The sequence below is a fragment of the Gorilla gorilla genome, chromosome 4 (genome assembly GCF_029281585.2).
Source record: "Gorilla gorilla gorilla isolate KB3781 chromosome 4, NHGRI_mGorGor1-v2.1_pri, whole genome shotgun sequence".
NCBI classification, from domain to species: domain Eukaryota; kingdom Metazoa; phylum Chordata; class Mammalia; order Primates; family Hominidae; genus Gorilla; species Gorilla gorilla.
The window spans coordinates 161021022-161046500 of NC_073228.2; the positions used below are offsets into that span (position 1 = coordinate 161021022).

General features: G+C 41.1%; 1 protein-coding gene across 2 annotated transcripts in view; it reads left to right on the top strand.

Moving 5' to 3' along the window:
- Positions 1 to 25479, top strand: part of ITK (IL2 inducible T cell kinase) — a 74105-nt gene that overhangs the window by 9514 nt on the left and 39112 nt on the right. Inside the window, exons 1-4 of one of the 2 annotated variants that reach the window (XM_055387216.2) lie at positions 7850 to 7908; positions 18491 to 18595; positions 20650 to 20731; positions 23563 to 23691. In XM_055387216.2, coding sequence (XP_055243191.1) covers positions 7882 to 7908; positions 18491 to 18595; positions 20650 to 20731; positions 23563 to 23691 — 343 coding nt within the window. In that variant the 5' untranslated portion in view covers positions 7850 to 7881. Of the gene's footprint in view, positions 1 to 7849; positions 7909 to 18490; positions 18596 to 20649; positions 20732 to 23562; positions 23692 to 25479 lie in introns of those variants that run through there. The other variant, XM_004042894.5, reaches the window with a different exon arrangement.

Sequence of the window (25479 nt, forward strand, 5' to 3'; positions counted from 1 at the left end):
AAACATTTCTGTGTTGGTACATTTCAGTTTATTCATTTGTTCAGCAAACATTTTGTAAATAGCTGCTCTGTGCCAGGCACCACGCTAGATGTGAGGAACGCAGTGGTAAGTAATGGAGGCAGGTGTCTTAGGTTGGTGCACAAGTAATTGAGGTTTTTAATTGAGGTCAATTACTTGTGCACCACCCTAATAGCTTGCATTCTAGGAGATGGGACAGACAGCAAGCAAGTGTATAACTGCACAGGGCAGATAGAGAATGTGGTAGGTTCTATGGCAAGACCAGGCAGCCACTCTGGCTGAACTGGGAGGTGGGGTGGTCAGAGAAGGAATTTATAGCTAAACTGAAGTTTGAGGAAATAACTAGTTAAATGAAGAAATGGGAAAGGGCATTCTGGGCAGAGGGAACGGCAAGTACAAAGACCCTGAGGAAGGAAAAAGCTTGGCTTGTGTGAGGAACAGAAATTTGAACATGCAGAGTTCAAGAGAGGGGCACAAGACGAGGGGCAGAAGCCAAACTCTGCAGGCCCTTGTGGATCATGGCAAGGAGTTTGGATTTGATTCCAACTCCAATGAAAAGTTTCCGAGGTTGAAGCAGTGGGTGTGAGTCCCTCTATCTAGAAGTGAACTGACAGCTATGGGGTCAGCAGATTATGCAATGGCCAAGAATAGAAGCCAGGAAGCCGGGTACAGTCTCCTGCAGTGGTCTCCTGGGCCATTGTGTAGTGTCCCATCCTACGAGTTGTTCTTCAGTTGTCTTATGGTTTTTTATTTATTTATTTATTTTATTTTTTTATTTTTGAGATGGAGTCCCACTCTGTCACCCAGGCTGGAGTGCAGTGGCACAGTCTCGGCTCACTGCAACCTCCGCAGTAGTCTTATGTTTTAACTTTCTTGTGGCATCCGTCTTCCTGGGGGTACTTTGTCCGGAATCATCTCACCCCATGTTTTGATGGGAAAGTGCCTGGTGTATAACCTGCGTCAGGATCAACACTGAGCTCAAATAGACAGTAGCAGCAAAGACTGAAACCAAATTAGAATTGAGTTAAATCAGCTTTGATTAATCTCAAGACAGAGCAAGGAATATTCTGATCCTCATATTGTCAAAAAAAATTAATGAACCAAGTACATTCAGAATGTTTTCTATAATTTGGTCTGAAGACATCAATTTACTATCTGTGTCAGCACTGGTCTTTTCCCTCATGCAGACGTATCTTTTGCAGAGTTATAATCATAATGCATGACAATTTTATATTCTACTTTTCTATATATTCTTTCATATCAATGTATTTCCATATATCTACAATGCCTCCAAAGTAATCATTTTTCATATATATGATTTTTTAATGGTTGAGTCAGTTCATTGCAAGAACATGCTTATCTATTTTATATACGTGGAGGAATAGGTGAACTTATCTGTTAGCTATGGTTCAACATTCAGGTTGTTTCCAGGTATAATGAAAACACCAAAAAAAAGCAGTATACATAATATAGGGCTGTCTCATTTTTAAAATCAGCTTCTTAGGATAGAGTGCCCCAAATAGGATAATTGTGTCACAGGATAAGAACATTTTCTGGTCTTGATCATTTGTTGCTACATCATCTTCCAAAGAGATTGAAGAAGCAGTGCGTGGGCCACCAAAAGCGGCACCATGTTTGTTTTCAGAACCATTAGAGAAGATTATGTTTCTAAAAAGGAACTAATAGAAACAAAAGAATCTCACTGTTGTGATTTTCAAGTACTCCATTTTGAATGTTTTAGTGAGAGAGAGGGGAAAATATGTGATCTTTTATACATAGGTGAGATGGTTTGATTTAAAGTCAGTGTCACATGCATGTAGATGAACCCACCACCTGCATAGTTGGATTTAAGGGGTGCCAAAAGGTCTCCTACTCTGCAAAACCTGAATCCCCGAACTGACTGTCACAGAGTAGGGGTGGTCCGAAAGGTTCCCATGAATGAGCTCTTTGGGTTAGGTCATGAAACACCTTATCAAGGAGCAAATGAAATACAAGAAGGTGTCACAGGAGCCACTTTTGACTGTTCCATAGAAGTTAGTTTTAATTTTAGACAGGGCCTATGACACTGAAATTCTCAGGCTGTAATTCCAGGAAAGCGGATGAGGTGAGCAAGGAACAACAGGGCAGCCTAATAGAAAAGAGATTTGGACCCGTGTCACCGGGCTAATTCTTTACTCTCTCTGGGATTTAGCTTTCTTGTCCATAAAATCAAAGGATTCAGCTGATCAATGCTTTTTCAAAATTTAAAAAACATTTTAATATAAAATTATACAAGTCATCACCATCCCCACATATAAAACAGAGAGAAGTGGAAGTTCTCTGCTTGAAGCAGGGCAGAGAAACTGCCCAGAACCCTATGCCCCTTGGCCTGTCCCTTACTTTCAGGGATCAACAACTTATCTTCCAACTCTGTGACCCGTCCCCCCGGGGTGTAAATTGAATAGTAGAAATGAAAAGACAAAGCCAGTTTAGAAAGTCACCTTGAAACCTCATTGTCCTCATCTCTAACATTATAAAGTTGGACTGAATGATTTCTAAAGACTCTTCCAGTTCAAAAACATGGAAACTTGGCTCACATTTGTAATACCAACACTTTGAGAGGTTGGCGTTACAGGATCTCTTGAGGGCACGAGTTTGAGACCACCCTGGGTAACATAGTGAGATCCCGTCTCCACAAAAACAAAAAATAAAAAAATTAGCTGGGCATGGTTGTGCACACCTATAGTCCAGCTATTTGGGAAGCTGAGGGAAGAGGATTGCTTAAGCCCAGGAGTTCAAGGTTGCAGTGAGCTATGATTGCACCACTGCGCTCCAGCCTGGGCTACAGAGCGAGACCCTATCTCTCTTTGTTTTTAAGTGGAAATTGTGTATCTCTGCCAATTATATCAGGAATTCACAAAAAGTGATGGAGATTAGCCAAACATGGAAATCTTTCCAGGAAGTAATACCTTTAGGGTGATTAATAACTGTGTGGCTCATGAGAAAGCATGTTGTCAAAATACAAGCATGACCCCAAGAACGCACCCTAAAAATGAAGTCAGACATTTCATGTGTAACCAATATAAAATCTGAAATAATAACAGCCAATATTTAATGAGTTCTCGCTGTGTTTCATAGCATCAAGGTTAAGTGTTTTATATGTCTTATATCATAAATATTCACAATAACCACATTCATTATGTTATCCTATTGTTATCCCCAAGTCATTTATGAGAAGGCTGAGGTTTAAAGAAACTAAGTATCTCTATCTAGGTTACACATATAGGACGAATATTAAAAGTTGGATTAAATGTTCTTCATTGGACATTTTCAGATCTAAGCTTGTTTGGGTCTGATAAGTCTTTTAATAGAAGCTGAAAAGGCAGAGTTGGGGCAAGGATTTGTTGGTGAGTTTCTAACATAATCCAATAGAGGTGTTGAGTCGGGACCAGCAGGCTTGCTCCAGATTGCCCGGCAGACTTACCCGAAAGACAGCAGAAACATCATCAACGGCAACAATTTTTTTTTAAAAACCACAATAGTTAGCATCACTACAAGAAGAGGACTGAACACTTTGTTAAGTATTTTCTCATTTCCTCCTTACAATTCTTTGAACAAGATAAAAGTAAAATTTTGTTTTGGTGAGGAAGCAATGGAGCTATGAGGACGGTAAGTAATTTGCCCAAGGAAGCGAAGTGAAAAGTGTAAAGGCAACAGCATGCCTTAGGACGTAAGGATTCCCTATACTTTGCTCCTACATACATTAGTGTGACCTGTCCTGATATCTTTGTGGTTACCCAAGTAGAATTACATTTTGCAAGAAGGTAATTCTACTTACCTTCACGATTGCAAGCATCTCAGCCAGTTTCTCGCTGCGAGTTTGTGAATTCGCCAGTCTTTGGTGACTTTGCAGAGTGTGTTTCCATTCACCTGAACTCTATGGGCTGACAAACATGAGTTCCTGGGCTTGTAAACCTGAGGATCTGTTCCTGGGGTGGCCTCTGACAAGGAAAGATGCTGTATCTGCCTCAGCACTATTTAGTTTTCCAGATTAACAACTAATAGCAGCATTAACCACCTATTGAGCCTTTTCTGGGAATAACATTCTGGGAAAGCTATATCCAAAGTGGTAATACAAGGAGTACCAGGAGGAAGCATTAGCCTAGCGAAGTGACCCAGAAAGGGAGTTTGAGGGAGCTAATACCAAACCTCACCCTTTTCCACAATCCATGCTGAGGCCATTTCCATGACAATGATCCAATTTGGTGTTTCCCAAAGTGGGGTACTATCAGGAGCACACAAGATGGCACATGGACAAATCTGGCTTTAACATGTCTTTAATAGTTATGTATCTACTATAATTTATGTTAGAAATAAGTGTTTTAAAATTTATGGTGGTGATTTAAAGTTTCCTCCTAGAATAAATTTGTTTATGTGGAAAAAATAAGTCAATTGAAAGAATACTATTGAGCAGACAATACTATTTGAGGGAACTAGGGTATGGTAGAAATTGCCAAGCTAAGTTGGAAACTGAAGCCTGGGAGCACTGAATCCTTGGGATAACAACATGAATCATAATTCATTATAATTTGCTTTTAAGTAGTTCCAAGAGTGAAATATAATAACCTCCACTGGACATTTGGAGACGCAGAGGTGATCCACAGAGTCCAGGGCACTTGAAGATATTGGGTTGCTGCAAAAGTAATTGTGGTTTTTGCCATTAATAGATATAAGCACAGAGGAGCAGGGAAGATGGTCAAAAGAGATCCCAGGCCCCCACGTTCTGCCAGAGCACAGCGAGCAAATGAGCCTCCTGCCACAAACTGAACCCACATTTCTCTCAATCCAAGAAAAGGCTGTTCTAATTCCAAACAAGCTCATTGTAAACCTCAATAACATGAAGTTAGTATTGTTCACATTGCTTTCCAACTGTGTTTCAGATTGATATAACTGGTTCCTAACACATAATTAACTGCTGTTGGAATGAATCCTTGTCCCCTTGCCTCCATGCCTGCTGGACTTCATATCTGTGTATTAATAGTCACTTTTGTTTGGCGATCTTGTGAAAAATGCAGACTAATTTTTAATCCTTAAAGAGATAATACATTCACATAATTTTATTTTTATTTTTTCAGATAACGGCCTTTCGCCGTGTGGCACATTTCAATAATTTTAAAAAAACAGCTGCAAAATGTTATGCAGTAACAAATCTCCCATCTTTGTCCCAAGTCACATTGCTGTCCTACATCACAGCAACCAAGATAGTTAATTTCTTATAAATTCTTCCAACAATACTTTATACGTATACTTGTAATACTAATAAACATTCTTCTTTTCTTCCTTTTTAAACAGTAGTAACATATTCTGCACACACTTCTTAACTTTTCTTTTAGTTGGTTAACAATGTATCCTGGAGATTGATCCACACTGATACACAAAGATATTCTTCATTCTGTTTATGGTTGCATAATACTTCATTGTATGCATGAAAAATTTCTTTTAATGAAGGTTGATCTGTTTCCAGTTTTTGTTATTATGCACAATGAGAAATGAACAGCCTTGTAGATGTGTCATTTTCCATAAATACTTTTATAACAGTGGTTCTCAACCAAAGGCGATTTTGCCCACCAGGGGACATTTGACAAAGCCTGGGGAAATTTTTGGTTGTTATAAGTGGGGAGGAGGGTGCCACCAACATCTAGTGGGTAGAAGCTGAGGGTGCTGCTAAATATCCTACAATTCACAGGACAGACTCACAACAAAAAATTATTCAGCCCAAAATGTCAATAATGCCGAGGCTGAGAAGCTCCAGTCTGTAGAAAACATTTCTAGAAGTGGAATTGCTGAGTCAAAGGATATTTGCATCTGTTATTTTGTTGACTACGAGCAAATTACTCTCTACAGAAGTTGTACCAGTGAACATTCCCCAGGGCCACATGTGAGAAGCCTGTTTTCTCAAAACCTCACAAACACCATTATCTTATGTTTTGATCTTTGCTAATCTGATAGGGATTTAAAAAATAGTACTTAAGTATAATTTATTTGCATTTCTGTTGTTATAGTGACATTAAGCAACTTTCCATATGCTTAAATATATTCCTTTTGTTCATTTTCCTATACGTTTATTAGTATTTTATTTAATTTGTAGGAGCTCTTTAACTACCAGCTAAACACTTTGGGCAGACTAGTTTTAACCTACATTTTCATTGTCAAGAGATTTTTATCCACCTGCCGATTTTTCTGGAAATCTTATTCCAAATCATTTCCATTAAAAGTTTTGTCATAGGGTTCACAATAATCACTTTCTGCTGCATACTTGGTTTTACTTGCTGTTCCTTCAATCAATTAACAAATATTAATTGAACATCGCCTCAGTGCAAGCAGTTATTTCCTGAAATGCAATGAAGTTTTTATGCACTTATGTATTTTGGCTACTGGTCCTTCAGTGCTTAAAAAGAAGACACAAAAAATACGTTCTTTCAAACTCATTTAACATTTCATATTTCTTATTCTGGGAGGAAGGCCTTTGAAGGAACATTCACAGTTCAGAGATACTGAGAGAAACAATACAGAGGATGCCTTGAGAATCTACTTTATGCTTGGAAAATATCACTTAGTTCTTGCTTTAATTTCCACATAAGTCCTTTTCTCTCTGCTCCCTTTTGTAAGAAAATCTAAACACACATGTTTTCAACATGCTAGGATCATGTTACCTTGATCTAGTAAGAATGGGGCTTGGACATTATTCCTGAGTTATCATTTCACTTATAAGATAAATATACCCATATAAAAGCACACTGAATTACTTTATTAGAATCTATGAAGAAAAAGGCTATCCCTCAAGAAGAACATGAGAGAGACTGTCATGTACTTGAACCCCCACGGATACAGATGAGCAGGTGGCAGGTGCTCTCTAGCTGCTGCTCACTGCTAATGGGGTTGTGCGGTTACAAGGGCGTGCATCATTTTGCACACCCAGCATTTGATGCATACCCCTTATTCCTCTCCCATCATCATCTAAGTTGACACTGTGATGTTTTTGAAACTTCTAACTGTATTAAAATATTATTTTCATTTCTCTGCTTTTCCTCCTGCTTCACACTCTCTGTAAAAACTTCAAATACCATAAGAATATATAACTTTGTGAAATTCTGCCACAGTGGAACCTACAACAAAGAACCAGTGTTAGCAGCTTGGAATGTTTTTCTTCTTGTATTATTTCTTTGGATATTGCATATACTAATACATAATCTCTTCTTCCAAAAATGGGATGATGCTCCATCTGTTGCTTTAAATCTTCTCTTTAACACTTGGTATATACTTTTGTCCCTCTGTATAGATGAACTTTATTATCTGTTAATGGTTACAGAGTAGTCATTATGTATGATGACTAATTTAACCATACATAGATGGATGTTTAACCATAACTAATTTAACCATTTGTCTATTGATGGATATTTAAGTTTTTCCAGTTTATTTTAGTGTAATAAATAATGCTTCTGTGAAAATCCTTTTTATTACATCTTTATATATTTTGAACAAATGTTTCCATAGAATAAATCGGATCAGGGAAATGTATTTATTCATTTTAGTTAACTGTTTTTAATATTATAAAAGAAATACACGTTCATGGCACAATATTCAAAGAGTACAGAAGGATACAAAGTAAAAAGAAAAGCTCCTTGGGAGGCCAAGGCGGGTGGATTGCTTGAGACCAGGAGTTCAAGGCCAATCTGGACAACAGAGTAAGACCCTATCTCTTAAGAAAAAAAAAAAAAAGGAAAGAAAGAAAGCTCTCTTCACACTCCCTACTCCCAACCCCCAGGACCACCCACACAGGTATCTGCTCCTCATAGTTTCTTATGAGAAAACACATTTTAATAGATGATCCTAAATTGCCCTCTGAAAACTGTACGTAAGTATAATTCTTTTTCTTTTCTTTTCTTTCCTTCTTTGTTCCTTTCCTTCTTTCTTTTTGAAAATTCTCACTTTTTTCATTTGGGTGGCCAGGGTGTTACTATTTTAAAACGGCAGGTTTTAAAGGAAGTGAAATTGTTTTCCTCATAGCACATCCAGCCACATGGTAACCCACAGTGCGAAATGCTGAGGTGGAGAAAGGCAGCCAACGGTGGGCCAGTGATGAGTAAGAGGTCTTATGGAAAAGAAGAGAGAAACGAAGGCAGGTGTGGGACGGATCAGCTTCCTGGCGTTAAGGTGGTCCAGGGAGCCTTGAAATTAATGGTCTTAGCTCCAGACTTTCCCAGAGCTTTAGAATAGAGGGAGGTTTGGTCTAGCTGAAGATGGGCTGGGGAGGGAGGAACTAGGAACAGCTCATTGCAAATTGCTCTGGTGTTTTACAAGATGCTAATTTTTCCATGGAGACAGTAATGAGCATATCTTTTTTGTTTTGTTTTATCTTGTTTTGTTTGAGACAGTGTCTCACTCTATCACCCAGAGTGCAGGGACATGATAATGACTCACTGCAACCTCAACCCCCCAGGCTCAATTGATCCTCCTGCCTCAGCCTCCTGAGTGGCTGGTACTACAGGCATGTGCCACCACACCTGGCTAACTTTTAAAATTTTTTTGTAGAGACAGGGCCTCACTATGTTACCCAGACTGTTCTTGAACTCCTGGCCTCAGGCGACCCTCCTTCTTTGGCCTCCCAAAGTGTTGGGATTATAGGCATGAGCCATTGCTACTAGCATTTGCTAGTAGGTTTATGTAATTTTAAAAAATTCTCTTAATTAACTTAATGATTCAGAGACTATTCTTATGTCGCTTTTGAAAAATGAGGCAACTGAGAGGTTGAGACACTTGCCTCAGGTTGCACAGCTGGTAAGGAATGAGGTTAGGATGCAAACCCGAGTCTGCCCTACTTGAAAGCTCCAGTTCTCCCCTACTCTGCCTTACCAGAGGAGAAAGCTGAAAACTGCTATTTTTTTAGAAATGTGGAGATGTCCTTTTCCCATGGGTAGCAGACACATAACTTCTCATCGACACATCTGCTGGGCTAGTCCAGCAGCAAAAGAGCCAATGTTGTTGGAGCAAAGAGGAGTGGCTATTCTGAGGAACCAGGGAGTGTGTTCCACCTTTGCAATCCAGCATAAGCATGGCTCAGTCAAATGGGACAGAAACAAAGCTGTGTGAGGCCATGGCTTGGTGAAATGGGTCACACAATTGATTTTCCATCGCTGAGTTCAGGGAATGATAGTCTTCTGTGGAAAGTCCCAGCAAGCGCTAAGCCAGGAAGCATAGTAGTTAGGTTATCAGGCTCTGGAGTCATAGAGTGGAGCTTGTACGCTGCTCTTCTACGTATTAAGAGGGTTGGCCTCTGTGAACTTCAATTTTCTCATCTATAAAATGGGGAGATAATATGTTGTAGGATCGTGATGAAACAGGATGGAATGTTGAGTGCCTGGAATATAGAAAATGTTCAAAAATAGTATCATTTTCATGTTTTTTCCTGCTTCTCTCTTTGAAACTTATAATCCAAGCTCTATTTCATACAAAATATTAACACAAAAAGCCGCCCTGCCCCCTCATCTATCTATCAAGCAATGCACATTTTTGGGAAACCTGATGCTGACCCATTTGTAAACAACCTGTTTCTGGGTTGGGGTTTTGTACATAGCAGAGCAGCTCCTTCTCTGTGAGATCTATTGAAAGTCAGCCCTTAATACAAGGGTTTGTTAAAAAAGAGAAAAAGAAAAAGAAGGAAAGAGAGAAAGGAAAGAAGAAAGGAAAGGAAAGGGGAAAAGAAAGGGAGAAATTGTAACATAAAAAGAAAAAAAATATAAAAGCTGATTGCACAAGCTTTGTAAGCATCAGCATCTTGAATTGTGTCTGACACGTGTCAGATGCTTGGGATGAAACATCAGACTATGAGGATGGCATATCTTTGAACGTGGCCAAGAAAAGAGACAAGGGTAAGCAAGGTCCTGTGACTTTCGCCCCAAGTAATGCAGACAGAATAACAAGTAAGAATGAGAGCAGGTTGTACTTGGCCTCTCCCTTTCTCTGGTGGCTTTTGTGTGGTTTCCTTGGAAAGTTTTACCCTGGCATTTTTCAGAAATAGCACAGTTGTTTGGGATGATTATAGGCAATCACCCTTTCCCAGAGACTGAACTGTGTCGGGCTCATTGACCAGCCACTCCCCAGGGACCAACTAGGGAGGACATAGCTGGTCCTGCTGTTTACCAAGTATTGGATCTTGTGAGATGCCCGAAGAACCAACCTCAGGATCTTTGGAAAGACTGACCAACCAGTCAGGATGGATTGTGGTGGTGGGATCCCAAGCACTCATTTGGGAATGAGGGTGACGTTGATGGTGGAACATGAAATCCATCCCAACAGAAGAGCAAGCCTGAGAGCAAGCTCATCTGACAGCCTGTTAAGGCACAGGCACAAAGGAGGCCATGTGAGTTGGGAGGAGAACTCCTCCTTGGAAATCTTGGAGTCTCGCTGTCCACTAAGGTAACCACTAGCACCTGAAGTCTACTGGCACATGGGTCGACTGAGCACCTGAAGTATGGCAAGTACAAATTGAGATATGCACAAAATATACAACTTCAAAGACTTAAGTACAAAAAAAAATCTCATTAATTTTTGTGTGGATAACAATTTTTTTAATATACTACAACCAAGTAAGATTTCATTTTCACAAATGCAATGTTGGCTCACTATCCTAAAGTCAATTAAGATAATATACAATATTACTTGAATAAATGTCAAAAAAGAACATTTCAATAAACAAAGAAGAATATTCGACAAATCCAACACTCTTTGTGATAAAACCCCCAGTACACTAATAGAAAAAAAATTTTGGGTCTTGCAAAAAGTCATCTATGAAAACCTACAACTAACGTTATACTTAATGGTGAAAGACTGAGTGCTTTATCTGTAAGTTTGGGAACAAGACATAAATTTCCACTTTTTTTTTTTTTTTATGGAGTCTTGCTCTGTCACCCAGGCTGGAGTGCAGTGGCATGATCTTGGCTCACTGCAACCTCCACCTCCTGGGTTCAAGGGATTCTCCTGCCTCAGCCTCCCGAGCAGCTGGGATTACAGATGCGTACCACCATGCCTGGCTAATTTTTGTATTTTCTTAGAGACAAAATTTTACCATGTTGGCTAGGCTGGTCTCAAACTCCTGACCTCAAGTAATTCACCTGCCTCAGCCTCCCAAAGTGCTGGGATTACAGGCATGAGCCACTGCGCCTGGCCAATTTCCACTTTTAACACTCTATTCGACACTGATCTGCAAGTACTAGCCAGATAAATTATACTATAAAGTGAAATGAAATTCTCCAGATTGAGAAAAAAAAGTAGAACTCTTTTTCATTGCACACCACGTAATTTTCCACAAAAAAAAAAAAATTGTAAGGAACTTCCTAAAAACCCACTAGGACTATTAAACAAATTCATCCATGTCAAAAGATACAAGATCAACATACAAATTAATTTTTTTAACTTTTATTTTAGGTTCAGAGGTACATGTGCAGGTTTTTATATAGGTAAATTGCATGTTGCAGGGGTTTGGTATACAGATTATTTCATCACCCAGGTAATAAGCATAGTACTCAGTAGGTAGATTTTCAATTCCCACCCTCCACCCTCGAGTAGGTGCCGGTATCTGTGGTGCCCTTCTTTATACCCATATGTGCTCACTTTTTAGCTCCCACTTACGAGAACATGCAGCATTTGGTTTTTAGTTCCTGTGTTAGTTCACTTGGGCTAATGGCCTCCAACTCTACCCATGTCACTGCAAAGGGCACAATCTCATACTTTTCTATGGCTGCATAATTCTCCATGGTGTATGTTTACCACATTTTCTTTTCTTTTTTTTTTTTTTTTGAGACAGAGTCTTACTCTGTCACCCAGGCTGGAATGCAGTGGCACGATCTCAGCTCACTGCAACCTCTGCCTCCCGAGTTCAAGCAATTCTTGTGCCTCAGCCACCCAAGTGCCTGAGATTACAGGTGTGCACCATCATGCCCAGCTAATTTTTATATTTTTAGTAGAGATGGGGTTTCACCATGTTGCCCAGGCTAGTCTCGAACTCCTGGCCTCAAGTGATCTGCTGCCTTGGCCTCCCAAAATGCTGGGATTACAGATGTGAGCCACCACGCCTGGCCTCACATTTTCTTTATTCATTCTTTTGTTAATGGGCATTTAGGTTAATTCTATATCTTTGCTATTGTGATTAGTGCTGTGATGAACATATGTGTATATGCATCTTTATGGTAGAATAATGTATATTCCTCTGGGTATATACCCAAGAATGGGATTGCTGGGTCAAATGGTAATTCTGTTTTAAGTTCTGTCAGAAATCACCTAACAATTTGAAATGATAATATTTTAGATACTGGGTTAAACAAAATTTATTGTTAAAATTATTACTTGTTATGTTTTGCATTTTTGAATGTTCCTACTGGAAAAAATTTTAAGTTACATATATGGCTCATGTTACATTTCTATTGGACAGTATCACTTTAGAACTTCACATAGAATTTTTATCCCTGTTCACAATTCCAGTTAATATTTGCCTCCACTGTCTGCCCTCATCACAATGCTGCTAGGCTGTTAACAAGCCAGACTTACCCAGTATTTTTCTACCCCAGGATTTTGCCCTGGCTGCTTGCTCTACCTAGGATGCTCACTCCCCTAGACCTTCTCCCGAATGGCTCCTGTTCGACTTTTTGGTCTCTTCTTAGATGCCCTTTCTTTTGCCAGAGAGGTCTGCCTTGGCCACAGTTTGGTCACATCAACTGTTCTATTCTCTTTCCAGCACTTCTTTGTTTTGTCTGCCTTCCCAAGTATACTACGAGTTCTGTGAGAGTCTATCATGTTCATCAGTTCATTTCCTGAACTCAGAATAGCACCTCACTCATAGCTGGCCCTCCATAAATATTTCCTGAGTGGCTAAATGTACTAGCCTTAAATCTGTTTAAGATTGTTTAAACTGTGTTCCAACCTGACACCCTTTGTTTTGAGCTAATTAAGCTCCACTGAGGGCCAGCCACTGCTGGGCACTGGGTATATGGGAAGATGCCCTGGTCTCTGACCTTAGGGAGCTCAGGACCTAGCAGGTTCCAAAGACAAAAATGTCAGCAAATGGAGTTGTCATATCACATGCCATGAGCCTGTTGTTTTTATTTCACTATGCACGCCCTAAAGAAAGAACCCAACAGAGGTCAAAACACAGCAACCTCAAGCTCATGCACCCTGTTTACCAGTAGCTGCAGACAGTTCTTGAAAAGGCAGCTCCGCTGTGCTCTACTATTTGTGAAAAACAGGTTAACCATTCCAAAGAACTGTGATTATGGGCAGGACCAGAGCATGCATTTCTAACAGTAAATGAGAAGATAGTTTGAGCCCAAAGGGCACGTTTGCAGAGGCTTTTGCGGGAAGACAAACCTCCTAATTTAGCATTAGACTACAAAAGCAAGTTCTAGACTGATATGTAGAGCAGACACTCATTTTCCTTTATATATATCCTATAAAAGTGCAGGGAAAAGACAAATATACTCCAAATGATTAACCTTGGCTACCTCAGGGTTATGGGGAAGGGTGGGATAATAACACACTATAAATATTTTCTTCACATGCCTCTGTAGTATTTTGTTTTGTTTGTTTGCTTGTTTGAAACGGTGTCCTGCTCTGTCACCCAGGCTGGGGTCGACGGCACCATCATTATCACAGCTCACTGCAGCCTGGAACATATGGGCCCAAGTGATTCTCCCACTTCACCCTCCCAAGTAGCTGGGACTACAGGTGCACACCATGAGGCTTGGCTAATTTATGTAATTTTTTGCATTGTCTCACTATGTTGCCCAGGCTGCTCTCGAATTCTTGGGCTCAAATGACCTCCTACCTCAGCCTCTCAAAGATCTGGGATTGGCTGGGCATGTTGGCTCATGCCTGTAATCCCAGCACTTTGGGAGGCTGAGGCGGGCAGATTGCCTGAGCTCAGGGGTTCCAAGCCACCCTGGGCAACATGGTGAAACCCCATCTCTACTAAAATACAAAAAAAATTGGGGACCAGCGCAGTGACTCACGCCTATAATCCCAGCACTTTGGGAGGTTGAGGTGGGTGGACCACAGGGTCAGGAGATGGAGACCATCCTGGCTATCACGGTGAAACCCTCTCTTTACTAAAAATGCAAAAAATTAGCTGGGCGTGGTGGCACATGCCTGTAGTCCCAGCTACTCAGGAGGCTGAGGCAGGAGAATCGCTTGAACCCAGGAGGTGGAGGTTGCGGTGAGCCGAGATCGCACCACTGCACTCCAGCCTGGGCGACAGAGCAAGACTCCATCTCAAAAAAACAAAAAAGAGAAAAAAAAAAGATCTGGGATTACAGGCATCAGCCACCATACTGAGCCTCTACAGTGTTTTTATTTGTCACAATAAACATAAATAGATTTTGTACTTTCAAAAATGGATAAAGTTGTTTTTACTTAAAAAACTAAAAGCCAAACACCACAAAACTTTCCTGTATTTGATAGGGTCTGCTTCTCGCGTCTTGAATTTTTTTAATCTCAGTTCTGTTCCTCAGCTACTAAATCAAAGATCAGCTTCCGGGCTGAGGACCCAAAAACAGGAAGTAAAGACTGAATTCACTTTGGGAGAATTTGATGATGTAATGGGTCCCTGGATACCAACCAAGCACGCTCATATATCACAAATCTCTTGCGATAGTTAAGGCTTCCTTAACTTCTTTAATTGGGAAGGTACCCTTTATTGAGGGCACCTGTTATAAGCCAGTTAATTTATTGACATCATCCCAGTTTATTCCCCAATCAACTCTCAAAAGGTAGGTATTATCCCCACTTATCAGATGTAAAAACCAGGGTTCTGGGAAGTTTAACGAATTGCCCAAAGTCACAGAGCTCTTATAGTAAGAGGCAGAGACCTACTTTAAACATAGCTTTCCCAAACGTGTGCTCATTTCACCATCATTTGCTACCTCCTTAAAAGAATAAGGTAGAATGGGGTTTGGGCCACAATCCTGAACACCATAATCCCAAATATTGAAATACAAAACGTAAAAATACCCAAAAATATAATTCTGGAAAAAATAATTTTAAAAACTTTTTAAAAAGACATTTGTTTACATTTTAAAGTGTATTTATTTGAGAAACATATAAAGACATGACGAAATGCTTCATAGGCCACCTTGTGCAGTAAAACAGGCAATAATAATATACATTTTTTTGCAAACATAAACACCCGAGCATACTAAGGACAGTCACGTGGGTATAACAGTTATGAGCAGACAAACCATATTCCTAAAGAAATAGCTGGTATTCAAGGGGAACGCCTTCAGCTTTCGCCCATTCAGTATGATGTTGGCTGTAGTTTGTCATAGATGGCTCTTATTATTTTGACGTATGTTCCTTTAATATCTAGTTTATTGATAGTTTTTAACATGAAGCGATGTTGAATTTTATTGAAAGCCTTTTCTGCATCTATTGAGATAATCATGATTTCTGCCTTTAGTCCTATTTATGTGATGAATTACATTTATTGATTTGCATGTGTTGAACCAAACTTGCATCCCTAAAGCCTACTTGATCATGTAAAAAAGGATTAGCTTTTTTTTTTTTTTGAGTCAGTCTTGCTCTGTTACTTATGCTGGAGTGCAGTGTCATGATCTTGGCTCACTGCAACTTCTGTCCACCTCAGCCTCCCGAGAAGCTGGGACTACAGGTGTGCACCACCATATCCAGTTAATTTTTGTAATTTTTTGTAGAAACAGAGTTTCACCATGTTTCCCAGGCTGGTCTCAAACTCCTGGGCTCAAGTGATCCACCCTCCTCAGCCTCCCAAAGTGCTAGGATTACAGGCATGAGCCACCACGCCTGGCTGGATTAGCTTTTCAATGTGCTGCTGGATTTGGTTTGCAAGTATTTTGTTGAGAATTTTTGCTTCGATGTTCATCAATATCGGCCTGAAGTTTTCTTTTTTGTTGTATCTCTGCCAGGTTTTGGTATCAGGATGATGCTGGCCTCATAGAATAAGTTGTGGGGGAGACGCTCCTCCTCAATTTCTTGGAATGGTTTCAGTAGGAATTACATTGGCTCTTCTTTGTACATCTGGTAGAATTCGGCTGTGAATCCATCTGGTCCCAGGCTTTTTTTGGGTGGTTGTCTATTTATTACTGATTCAATTTGGGAGCTCGTTATGGATCTGTTCAGGGAATTAATTTCCTCCTGGTTCGGTCTTGGGAGGGTGTATGTTGTCCAGGAATGGATTCATTTTTCTAGGTTTTCCAATATGTGTGCATAGAGGTGTTCATAGTACTCTCTGATTATTTGTATTTCTGTGGGGTTAGTGGTAACATCCTCTTTGTCATTTCTAGTTGTGTTTGATTGGATCTTCCTTCTTTTCTTCTTTATGAGTATAGCTAGTGGCCTATCTATCCTATTAATTTTTTCAGAAAACCAACCCTTGGATTCATTGATCTTTTGAATGATTTTTTGTGTCTCAATCTCCTTTGGTTCAGCTCTGATTTTGGTTATTTCTTTTCCTGTATCTTAATTACGGAGGTTATGACACAACTGTATACATTTGTCAAAACTCACTGAAATGTACATTGGTAAATTTTATTATATGTAAATTATACTTTAATAAAGCTGATTTTTAAAACAAAAAAACTAATATGCAATATATTTCACCTTTAAATTTTTTTAAAAAAGAAACAGCTTATATAACCATGGTCATCTGAAATACTATGATAGACAACCTAAGCCTTTTAATGAGATTAATCAAAAACAGCAGAAGAAAATTCTGTCCCAACTCTCAGAGACAGACTAATTTGCCTTCAGTGTTTGTTCTCTTTGGGTCCCTGGCTGATTCAATGGTGTCCACCAACACTGAGGGCAGATCTCCCCCACCTCGCCCATTCTGATACACATACTAGTCTACTCTGGAAACACCCTCACAGACACACCCCAAAATAATGCTTTATCACGTGTCTAGATACGTCTTTTTTTTTTTTTTTTTTGAGTCTTGCTCTGTCGCCCAGGCTGGAGTGCAATGGCGCGATCTCCACTCACTGCAAGCTCTGCCTCCCGGGTTCACGCCATTCTCCTGCCTCAGCCTCCAGAGTAGCTGGGATTATAGGCGTCTGCCACCACACCTGGCTAATTTTTGTATTTTTAGTAGAGGTGGGGTTTCACCATGTTGGCCAGGCTGTCTCGAACTCCTGATCTCAGGTGATCTTCCCGTGTCGGCCTCCCAAAGTGCTAGGATTACAGGCGTGAGCCACCATGTCCAGCCTTAGATACTCCTTAATCCAGTCAATTTGACACCTAAAATTAAGTCTACAAGTCCACCCCTTGTCGATTTGGCACCCATACATATCTTAAACCACACGTAATTTCCAAATGAAGACAATAATAAAGTAATAGTTCTGCCTAACAAGATGCAACTAACATAATGAGGCTATCCTGTGTACAACAGAAAATTCACTAATCGTGATTTTTGAGATTTTAGATGTTAAGGACTTAGACTTTAGGGATTTTTATCATTCAGGATTTCAGCATTTGGGACTACGACATTCAGAATCGTGTCTTTTGGGATTGATTGGTAGTGGGTATAATGACGTATTTTGCAACTGGTTCCATAGCTGAATTCCATAGCTGAATTCTCAACGGCAGCTCAATGCTAGGTACCTGTGAGAGGCTTCTTCCATCCAGAAGCACTTTCCTAACTATCTTTCCTTGGAGCGTGATAGACCACCAATGGAATTTGTTCCATTGGCTAAAGCATCAAATCCCCTGAGATCCATTCTCCAAGCACAAGGATCCTTAGAAATAGGTAACATGTAACATCATTATAAATCACAAATACCATCATGTGAATTAGTTATCAGGGAAATACAGCTAGCAAGTTTCCAAGGAAATGAGACACAGGCCCAGTAGTATTTGATGGGGAGGTTGGGGAGGACATGGAGAAGGGATAGTTGTAGAGCAGAGTCAGGAATGTCCTTTGGGAGTGTCATTGTGGGACTGGGGATAATTAAAGGACATGGAGAAGCCAGAGGCAGAAAAAAAAAGGTGCCACTAAGGGTATGCACCACAATCCAGGTCAGGTCCGAGCTCAATTACTATGCTAATATGGTCATGGATAGACACAGAGAAGAGAAAATTGTCATATGTGTGTCCATGGATTTCTCTACGCATCTCAGCTACAAGTTCTGCCAATGCTGCCATTTGTCACAAGGGCAGTGGGGTACATGACCCAATGTCTCACTGAGTGGAAACCTGTCACCAAGAAGAAGACTCTAAAGGCATGTGTCCCCAGGAGTCTGCTCAGAGTGTTTACCCCACACTTAGGGCCAGGAGGCAGTTTTGGATATTTGGTTTGGAGGGTTGGAATTGGTTTTAAAAGCCAATGGACCTTATCTAGCAGTAGATTTCTGGAGCAATCTGGACAAAAATATTGTCTTCTTTCTTACATGAATGGGATATTCTTCTCTCCCCACAGAAGAAGCGCACGCTGAAGGGGTCCATTGAGCTCTCCCGAATCAAATGTGTTGAGATTGTGAAAAGTGACATCAGCATCCCATGCCACTATAAATACCCATTTCAGGTAAGTCCATCAGGTGGGTAGTTCCCCATTCCCTGGACCGTGGTTAAAATCTTCAGTTACAGCCGGGCGCAGTGGTTCAAGCCTGTAATCCTAGCACTTTGGGAGGTTGAGGCAGGCAGATCACGAGGTCAGGAGTTCAAGACCAGCCTGGCCAACATGAAACCCCATCTCTACTAAAAATACAAAAAGTTAGCTTGGCGTACTGGCGGGTGCCTGTTATCCCAGCTACTCAGGAGGCTGAGACAGGAGAATTGTTTGAACCCAGGAGGCCAAATCCAGAGGTTTCAGTGAGCCAAGATCATGCCATTCACTCCAGCCCGGGCAACAGAGTGAGACTCTGTCAAAAAAAAAAAAAAAAAAATCCTCAGTCACTGTGAGAGAGGGTGGACACGGATGACTCTCTGCCTCTCTGCTCCAAGGTTAGGACTTAGACAAATCCCATTAGGAAACGTATGTGTTCCTTCCATCAGTGACATTTATTTGTTAATTCTTTCACTTATTGAACAAAAATTAAGCACAAAATCTTGAAAAGGTGGTTATTCCTTATACCCCTTTCCCTCATGTCTTCTCTTCCTCAAGGAAAGTCCTAATTAGTGAAGGAAGAAATAAAGCTGCTATCAGGGGCCTGAAACCTAATGTGCTTTAAGTGCAGTTTACTCATGATTTGAGGCAACATATTGCAATTGCTGCGTATGAATTGCTTGGAGATTCTGAGGCAAAAAGATTCAGATTTTATAATCTGAGGACTATCTGGAATCGCACTGTCTAGTACAGTAGCCACTAGCCACACATGGATGTTCACATTTAAATGTATTAAATGATATTAAAAATTCAGCTTCTTAGTCACACTGGGCACATTTCACATGTTCAATAGCAGGACATGGCTGGCAGCTACTGTACTGAAACAGCACTGGTTATAGAATGTTCCTATCACTGCAGAAATTTTTTTTTTTTTTTTTGAGACAGAGTCTCACTCTGTCACCCAGGCTGGAGTGCAGTGGCGCAATCCTGGCTCACTGCAACCTCCACCTCCCTGGTTCAAGTGATTCTCCTGCCTCAGCCTACTGAATAGCTGGGACTACGGGAGTGTGCCACCACTCCCGGCTAATTTTTGTATTTTTAGTAGAGACGGGATTTCACCATGTTGGTCAGACTAGTCTCAAACTCCTGACCTCATGATCGACCCGCCTCGGCCTCCCAAAGTTCTACTGAACAGAGCTGGTGGCGGGTATCTTTAAAGTCCTTATCTTATATATGAATCTTGGCACTTCTGGCTTCAAAGGCATGGATATCTCCTTGCACATCCCAGGGTACCATTCTTGCTTGCCAACCTGAGGGATGAACATATTTTTAACATGGCATAGAAAAGAACTTTTTTTCTACTAGAAAAGTGACCCTCATGAGTTGGAATTTTGAGGACTGAAAATAAAAGGAATAGCATGTATTTTTCAGTTGTTCAAAATCCCAATGATAATGAGTGCCTAAAAGAGAGGTGAAATATAAAGAAGACTGCAGTTTAGTTAACAGTATTGTACCAATGACAATCTCCTGGTTTTGAAAGATGTGTTGTGGTTATGTAAGATGTCATCAGTGGAGAAAAGTAGGTGAAAAGTACACAGGAACTCTGTACTATTTCTGGAACTTCTTGTGAGTCTTAAACTATTTCAAAATAAGAAGTTTTCAAAACTCTCATTGCACATTTGTCATGTAATATCTTCTCTTCCATGTGCCAGAAATATTTTTTTAATCACTAAAAACTTAAGATGAGAAATAAATGTGCTTTCTAGTCAAGAGGAGAACTTTCTCCTGCTGTCTTAGTTTAGCGATTGCTCTCTTGGGGCATGGAATCTGAGACGAGCAGCTGAAACTGCTTACCCTGTGTTTTTGTAGCACCCAAACACCTGGATAAAAAGGATACTGGCCCCCTAATTACCCAAATGTTTGCCTATATGACGATAAACACCCGAGACCCCACTCTCGGCTCAGTAGGTCTGCTGTCAGTCAACTATCTCCATGCACGCTGCTCACCTTGAACTCTGTGTGTGTGTCTCCAGGTGGTGCATGACAACTACCTCCTATATGTGTTTGCTCCAGATCGTGAGAGCAGGCAGCGCTGGGTGCTGGCCCTTAAAGAAGGTAATTAAACTCCTTTGCCATTGAATCACTGACACTCTTGATCCTATAGTAGGGTTGGGTTCCACAATAGAATAGAGTGTAGTATGAGAGCAGCTGATGGCTGATTTCTCTTTTGGGGTTGGTGGAAGTTCCCAAGTTTTCATCCTGGGCCCAGGAGGCAATAACTGGTATCATTCAGGGATTGACCAAATCCAGCCTGCTGTCTGTTCTTGTCAGGCTCTGAGCAGTATTTGTATATAACTCATTTCAAATAGTTTAATAAGTACCTACATAAGATGCTTGATTTTGTCTCATGGTCAGTAAAACCTAAAATATTTACTGTCTGGCCTTTTAAGAACAAGTTTGCCAACTCCTCGTATAGTATGAAGAAGCAGAGCATAGGCCCTCATGTGAGATGACCTGGGTTTAAATCCCAGTCTGTCACTTGCTATGTACACTTGGGTGAGTTCCTTAATTGCCTGTGCTTCAGTTTCCCGTCTGTTTAAAAGGAAGAGAAGGAAAGGAAGGGATAACAGCACCTGCCTTTGGAGCTGATGTGAGCAAAGTCCTAGAAACTAGGTTGGCCCATAGACAGCACGCAATAAATATCAGCTAGCTTTCAAGCTTTTCAGACCATTGGTAAGGGCATTTCTTAAGCCTTACCTTCCTGATGGCACAGTTAGAGGCAGCAGTGTTTAAGCACATGGGATGTGGAGCCAGGCATGAAGGTGAAAATCCCAGCTCTGCCAATGATTAGCATGTGACCCTGGGTAAGTTCCTTGACCTTCGTGTGTCTCTATAAATTTTGACTAAAAACAGTCATGGAGCTGTTGTGAGAACTGAATGATGGAGGACTTAGAAAAATACCCATCCCAAAGAAAGCCCTTGATCAATGTTACCATTATTGTTCTTTAGCCTGAAGCACTGGATGTGTCAGAAGATCTGGGTTCAAATACTAATCTGCCTCTACGAAGCTATGAGGACCAAGGATAAGCAAACTATTTGTTATCTCTGGAGCTGCAATTCCTCTATCTGAAAAAAATGAGAATAGAAATACAAGTTGTATCTTATCCCGAGGTTGTTGTGAGCCTTAAATGGGTTATGAGCAGACAAGTGCTGGGTGAATGGGGAAGTGCTCTCCGTTCTTACAGTCTTGGGACATAGAGCAAACACAAAAGTAAGAAGTAATCAAAATGGGCTGGGCGCAGTGGCTGACACTTGTAATCCCAGCACTTTGGGCAGCCAAGGTGGGAGGATCACTTGAGCTCAGGAGTTCAAGGCTACAGTGAGCCATGCTCATGCCACTGCACTTCAGCCTGGGCAACATAGTGAGATCTCATCTCTACTAAAAATAAAAACATTAGCCAGGCATGGTGGCACATGCCTGTGCTCCCAGCTACCCGGGAGGCTGAGGTGGGAGAATCACCTGAGCCTGGGAGGTCAAGGCTGCAGTGAGCCAAGTGAGCCGAGCCTGGGTAACAGAGCAAGACCCTGTTCTTACCCCACCAAAAAAAAAGAAGAAAAAAAAGGAATCAAAAGGGCCCCAGCTATGGTCATTGGCCATTTGCCCTCTGTGAAGGGATTTTATACACAGGGTGTTAAAACTGGAAGGAATATTAGAGATTAGATATCTAGTTCTGTGGTTGGTTCATTTATTTATTTATTCATTGAGACAGTGTATTAGTCCATTTTCACACTGCTATAAAGATATGCCCGAGAGTGGGTAATGTATAATGAGAAGAGGTTTAATCGACTCACAGTTCCGTATGGCTGGGAGGCCTCAGGAAACTTACAATCATGGTGGAAGGTGAAGGGGAGGCAATCACCTTATTCACAAGGTGGCAGGAGAGAGAATGACAGAAGGAGGAACTTGCCAAATACTTATAAAACCATCAGGTCTCATGAGAACTCACGTATTATCACAAGAACAGCATGGGGGAAAATATCCCCGTTATCTGATTACCACCACCTGGTCTCTCCCTCAACACGCAGGAATCATGGAGATTACAATTCAAGATGAGATTTGGGTGGGAACACAGAGCCAAACTATATCAGACAGGGTTTCACTCTGTTACCCAGGCTGGAGTGCAGTGGCACAAGCATGGCTCACTGCAGCCTCGACCTATTGGGCTCAAGTGATCCTCCCACTTCAGCCTCCTGAGTAGCTGGGACTACAGGTGCATGACACCATGCCCAGCTAACTTTTTTCTTTTTTTTTTTTTTGGTAGAAAAGGGGTCTCACTATGTTGCCTAGGCTAATCTAGAACTCCTGGACTCAAGTGATCCTCTTGCCTTGGCCTACGAAAGTACTGGGATTACAAGCATGAGCCACTACACCCAACTCTGTTCTGTGCCTTATATATGTATTTGTTTCAGTAGCAGACCCCCCTCTTTTTTCCAACCAAAATCTTACTTCAAAGCCACAAACCTACAAGGGAGAAAACCAAAGTGGCTGTGGTTAAAGGTAGGAGAGGTGGGGGGTGGTAATTCCACCTTCTCAACCTTCTCATTACCCTTAAGGCACCTTTGTAGAGCCCAGTGTTTAACAATCTCATTGCATAGTGGGGGGAACTGAGGCTCAGATAAGGGTTTGCCCAACTTAAGAACACATAACTAACGCAAGGCAGAGCCAGACGCAAGCCTAGATGTGCTGATGCCTAAATGTAACATGAACTACCCCAGTAAATAGCACAGTGCATTTATGCGCTCAGATCAACCCATGCTTCTGAGTGGTCTGGGCAATACTCACTCAGGCTCACTCAGCCAGGTCTAATCTCGAGGTGTTATAAAATTGGTAGCCCTTGATAGACTGACCTGGAAATAACTCTTCTGTTGGTGCCAACCTGTTTCAGAAACGAGGAATAATAACAGTTTGGTGCCTAAATATCATCCTAATTTCTGGATGGATGGGAAGTGGAGGTGCTGTTCTCAGCTGGAGAAGCTTGCAGCAGGCTGTGCCCAATATGATCCAACCAAGAATGGTAAGAGACTGGGAATTCCCTCTAGTTTTTGTGAAATGACCATAAAAAAGTAAAAGCTTTTGGCCTTTAATCATTGAGGGTGTCAGGAACAGAATGCAAATTCTACGTTTTCAGAATTTTCCAAGAGGAATCATTTGTCTTTCCTACCAGCCTGTTGGTGCTTCCATCTCAAAGCTGATGTCTACAGCTCCTAACCACTTGAAGTGTGCTCTTCGGACCAGCAGCATCAACATCTCCTAGGAGCTAGTTAGAAATGCAAATGATCTGGCCCCACTCATGACCTACTAGATCAGAATTTTCATTTTAACAAGATCCCAGGAGACTTATGTGCACAGTACAGTTTGAGGAGCCCTGCTATAACCTGCATTTGAATGGCATGGTCTATTTAAATCTTAATTAAAGAGGCAGCCTTAAGAGATATAAAATATTTATGTCTTACAGTGACATCATGTCACACATAAATTTAATTACACAAATTCAACTCTATACCCTTAAAGGTGAGAGGAAACCTTTTCTTTTACATTTTACTCTGTGATTTCTCCTTGCCTCCTCTTCAAACTTGCCCTTGACCTCCACAGTCTCAGAGAGGAGAAGGCCGCAGTCTAAATGCAAAGTGAAAACAAAAAAAGCTGTTTTTTTGCCTTTGACAGTAAAGGCTCAGGTCCAGGGGATTGGGCTGCAACTGGATTTTATTGATGACTTTGGAACCTTAACCTCCAGTCGAGTACAACTCCACTCGAATGCATTTCACGTTTATTATGCTCTTGTTCCTCTCAACCATCTGGGGTACATGGTGTGATGTTAAGGGAATGGGCTGCCTTGAGCAATTCAGTATGCTCCGGGTCACACCACTGGAAGTGCTCTGCAAATCCATTGTTGAATAGGAATAATGGCCCATGTGGATTGTTTTCCTTCCATTTTCCTCTCTTCTCAACCTCTTTTGCCATAGTTTCCCCTTCTCATTTATTCTTTTGTGCACTAAAACTTAATACTGAAAATTGGCAACCCAAGGCGGATGTAACACATGGCTAGGTTTTCTGTGGCTTCCTGATTCATAGGCCCTCTCATTGCCACTTTAAAAACCACCTGTTTTCACCCTGCACCTTGGGGAAAAAAGCCCTTAGACATAATCGATCCCTGGGCCCAGAAGAACAATACTTAACAAGTTTTAGAAATTGGTAACTATTCAAGTGATCCTACACATTAGTCCTGTTTACCATATTCATGTGGGCCAATATTTAATAAAAAATGAAATGGAAAGTTTTCTATGGATAGGATCCACCATAATAACAGAACGGCATGGGCTTACCTCTGTGAGTGAAAGCCCTTTCCAAAGTCAGTGATCTGGTCTCCAAATTTCTGCCAATGCCTTGCTGTGGGCCCTCAGATGAGTCACGTGGCCATCAAGGGCCCCAATGTCCTCATCTCAAAAATGGCAGGGAGTTCTGAGGGGCTTAGGATGAAATAATATCTAAGCCCTTTTCCAATTCTGAAATTCTTTGACTTGGTATTTCCATTTTGTAGTTTTCACCATGCATGCTGCAGCTATTCCTCTTCGGGGCGCAAGTATTTCCCTCCTCCAAGTGATACACATGTGACTGAGGTGCTAGGAACATCTGAATGACCCACCAGAATGCCAATGCGGGAGGACTGGTCATGCCGAGCTGTTCCCCATGTGAAACCAGGGCCTGAGCACTCTTGGGGTCCTGCTGTGGTTGTCATGCAGTCACTGTGCTAATGGTTTTGCTTTTGCATTGCAACCCATTGCCATATCCTCCTCTGAGCATC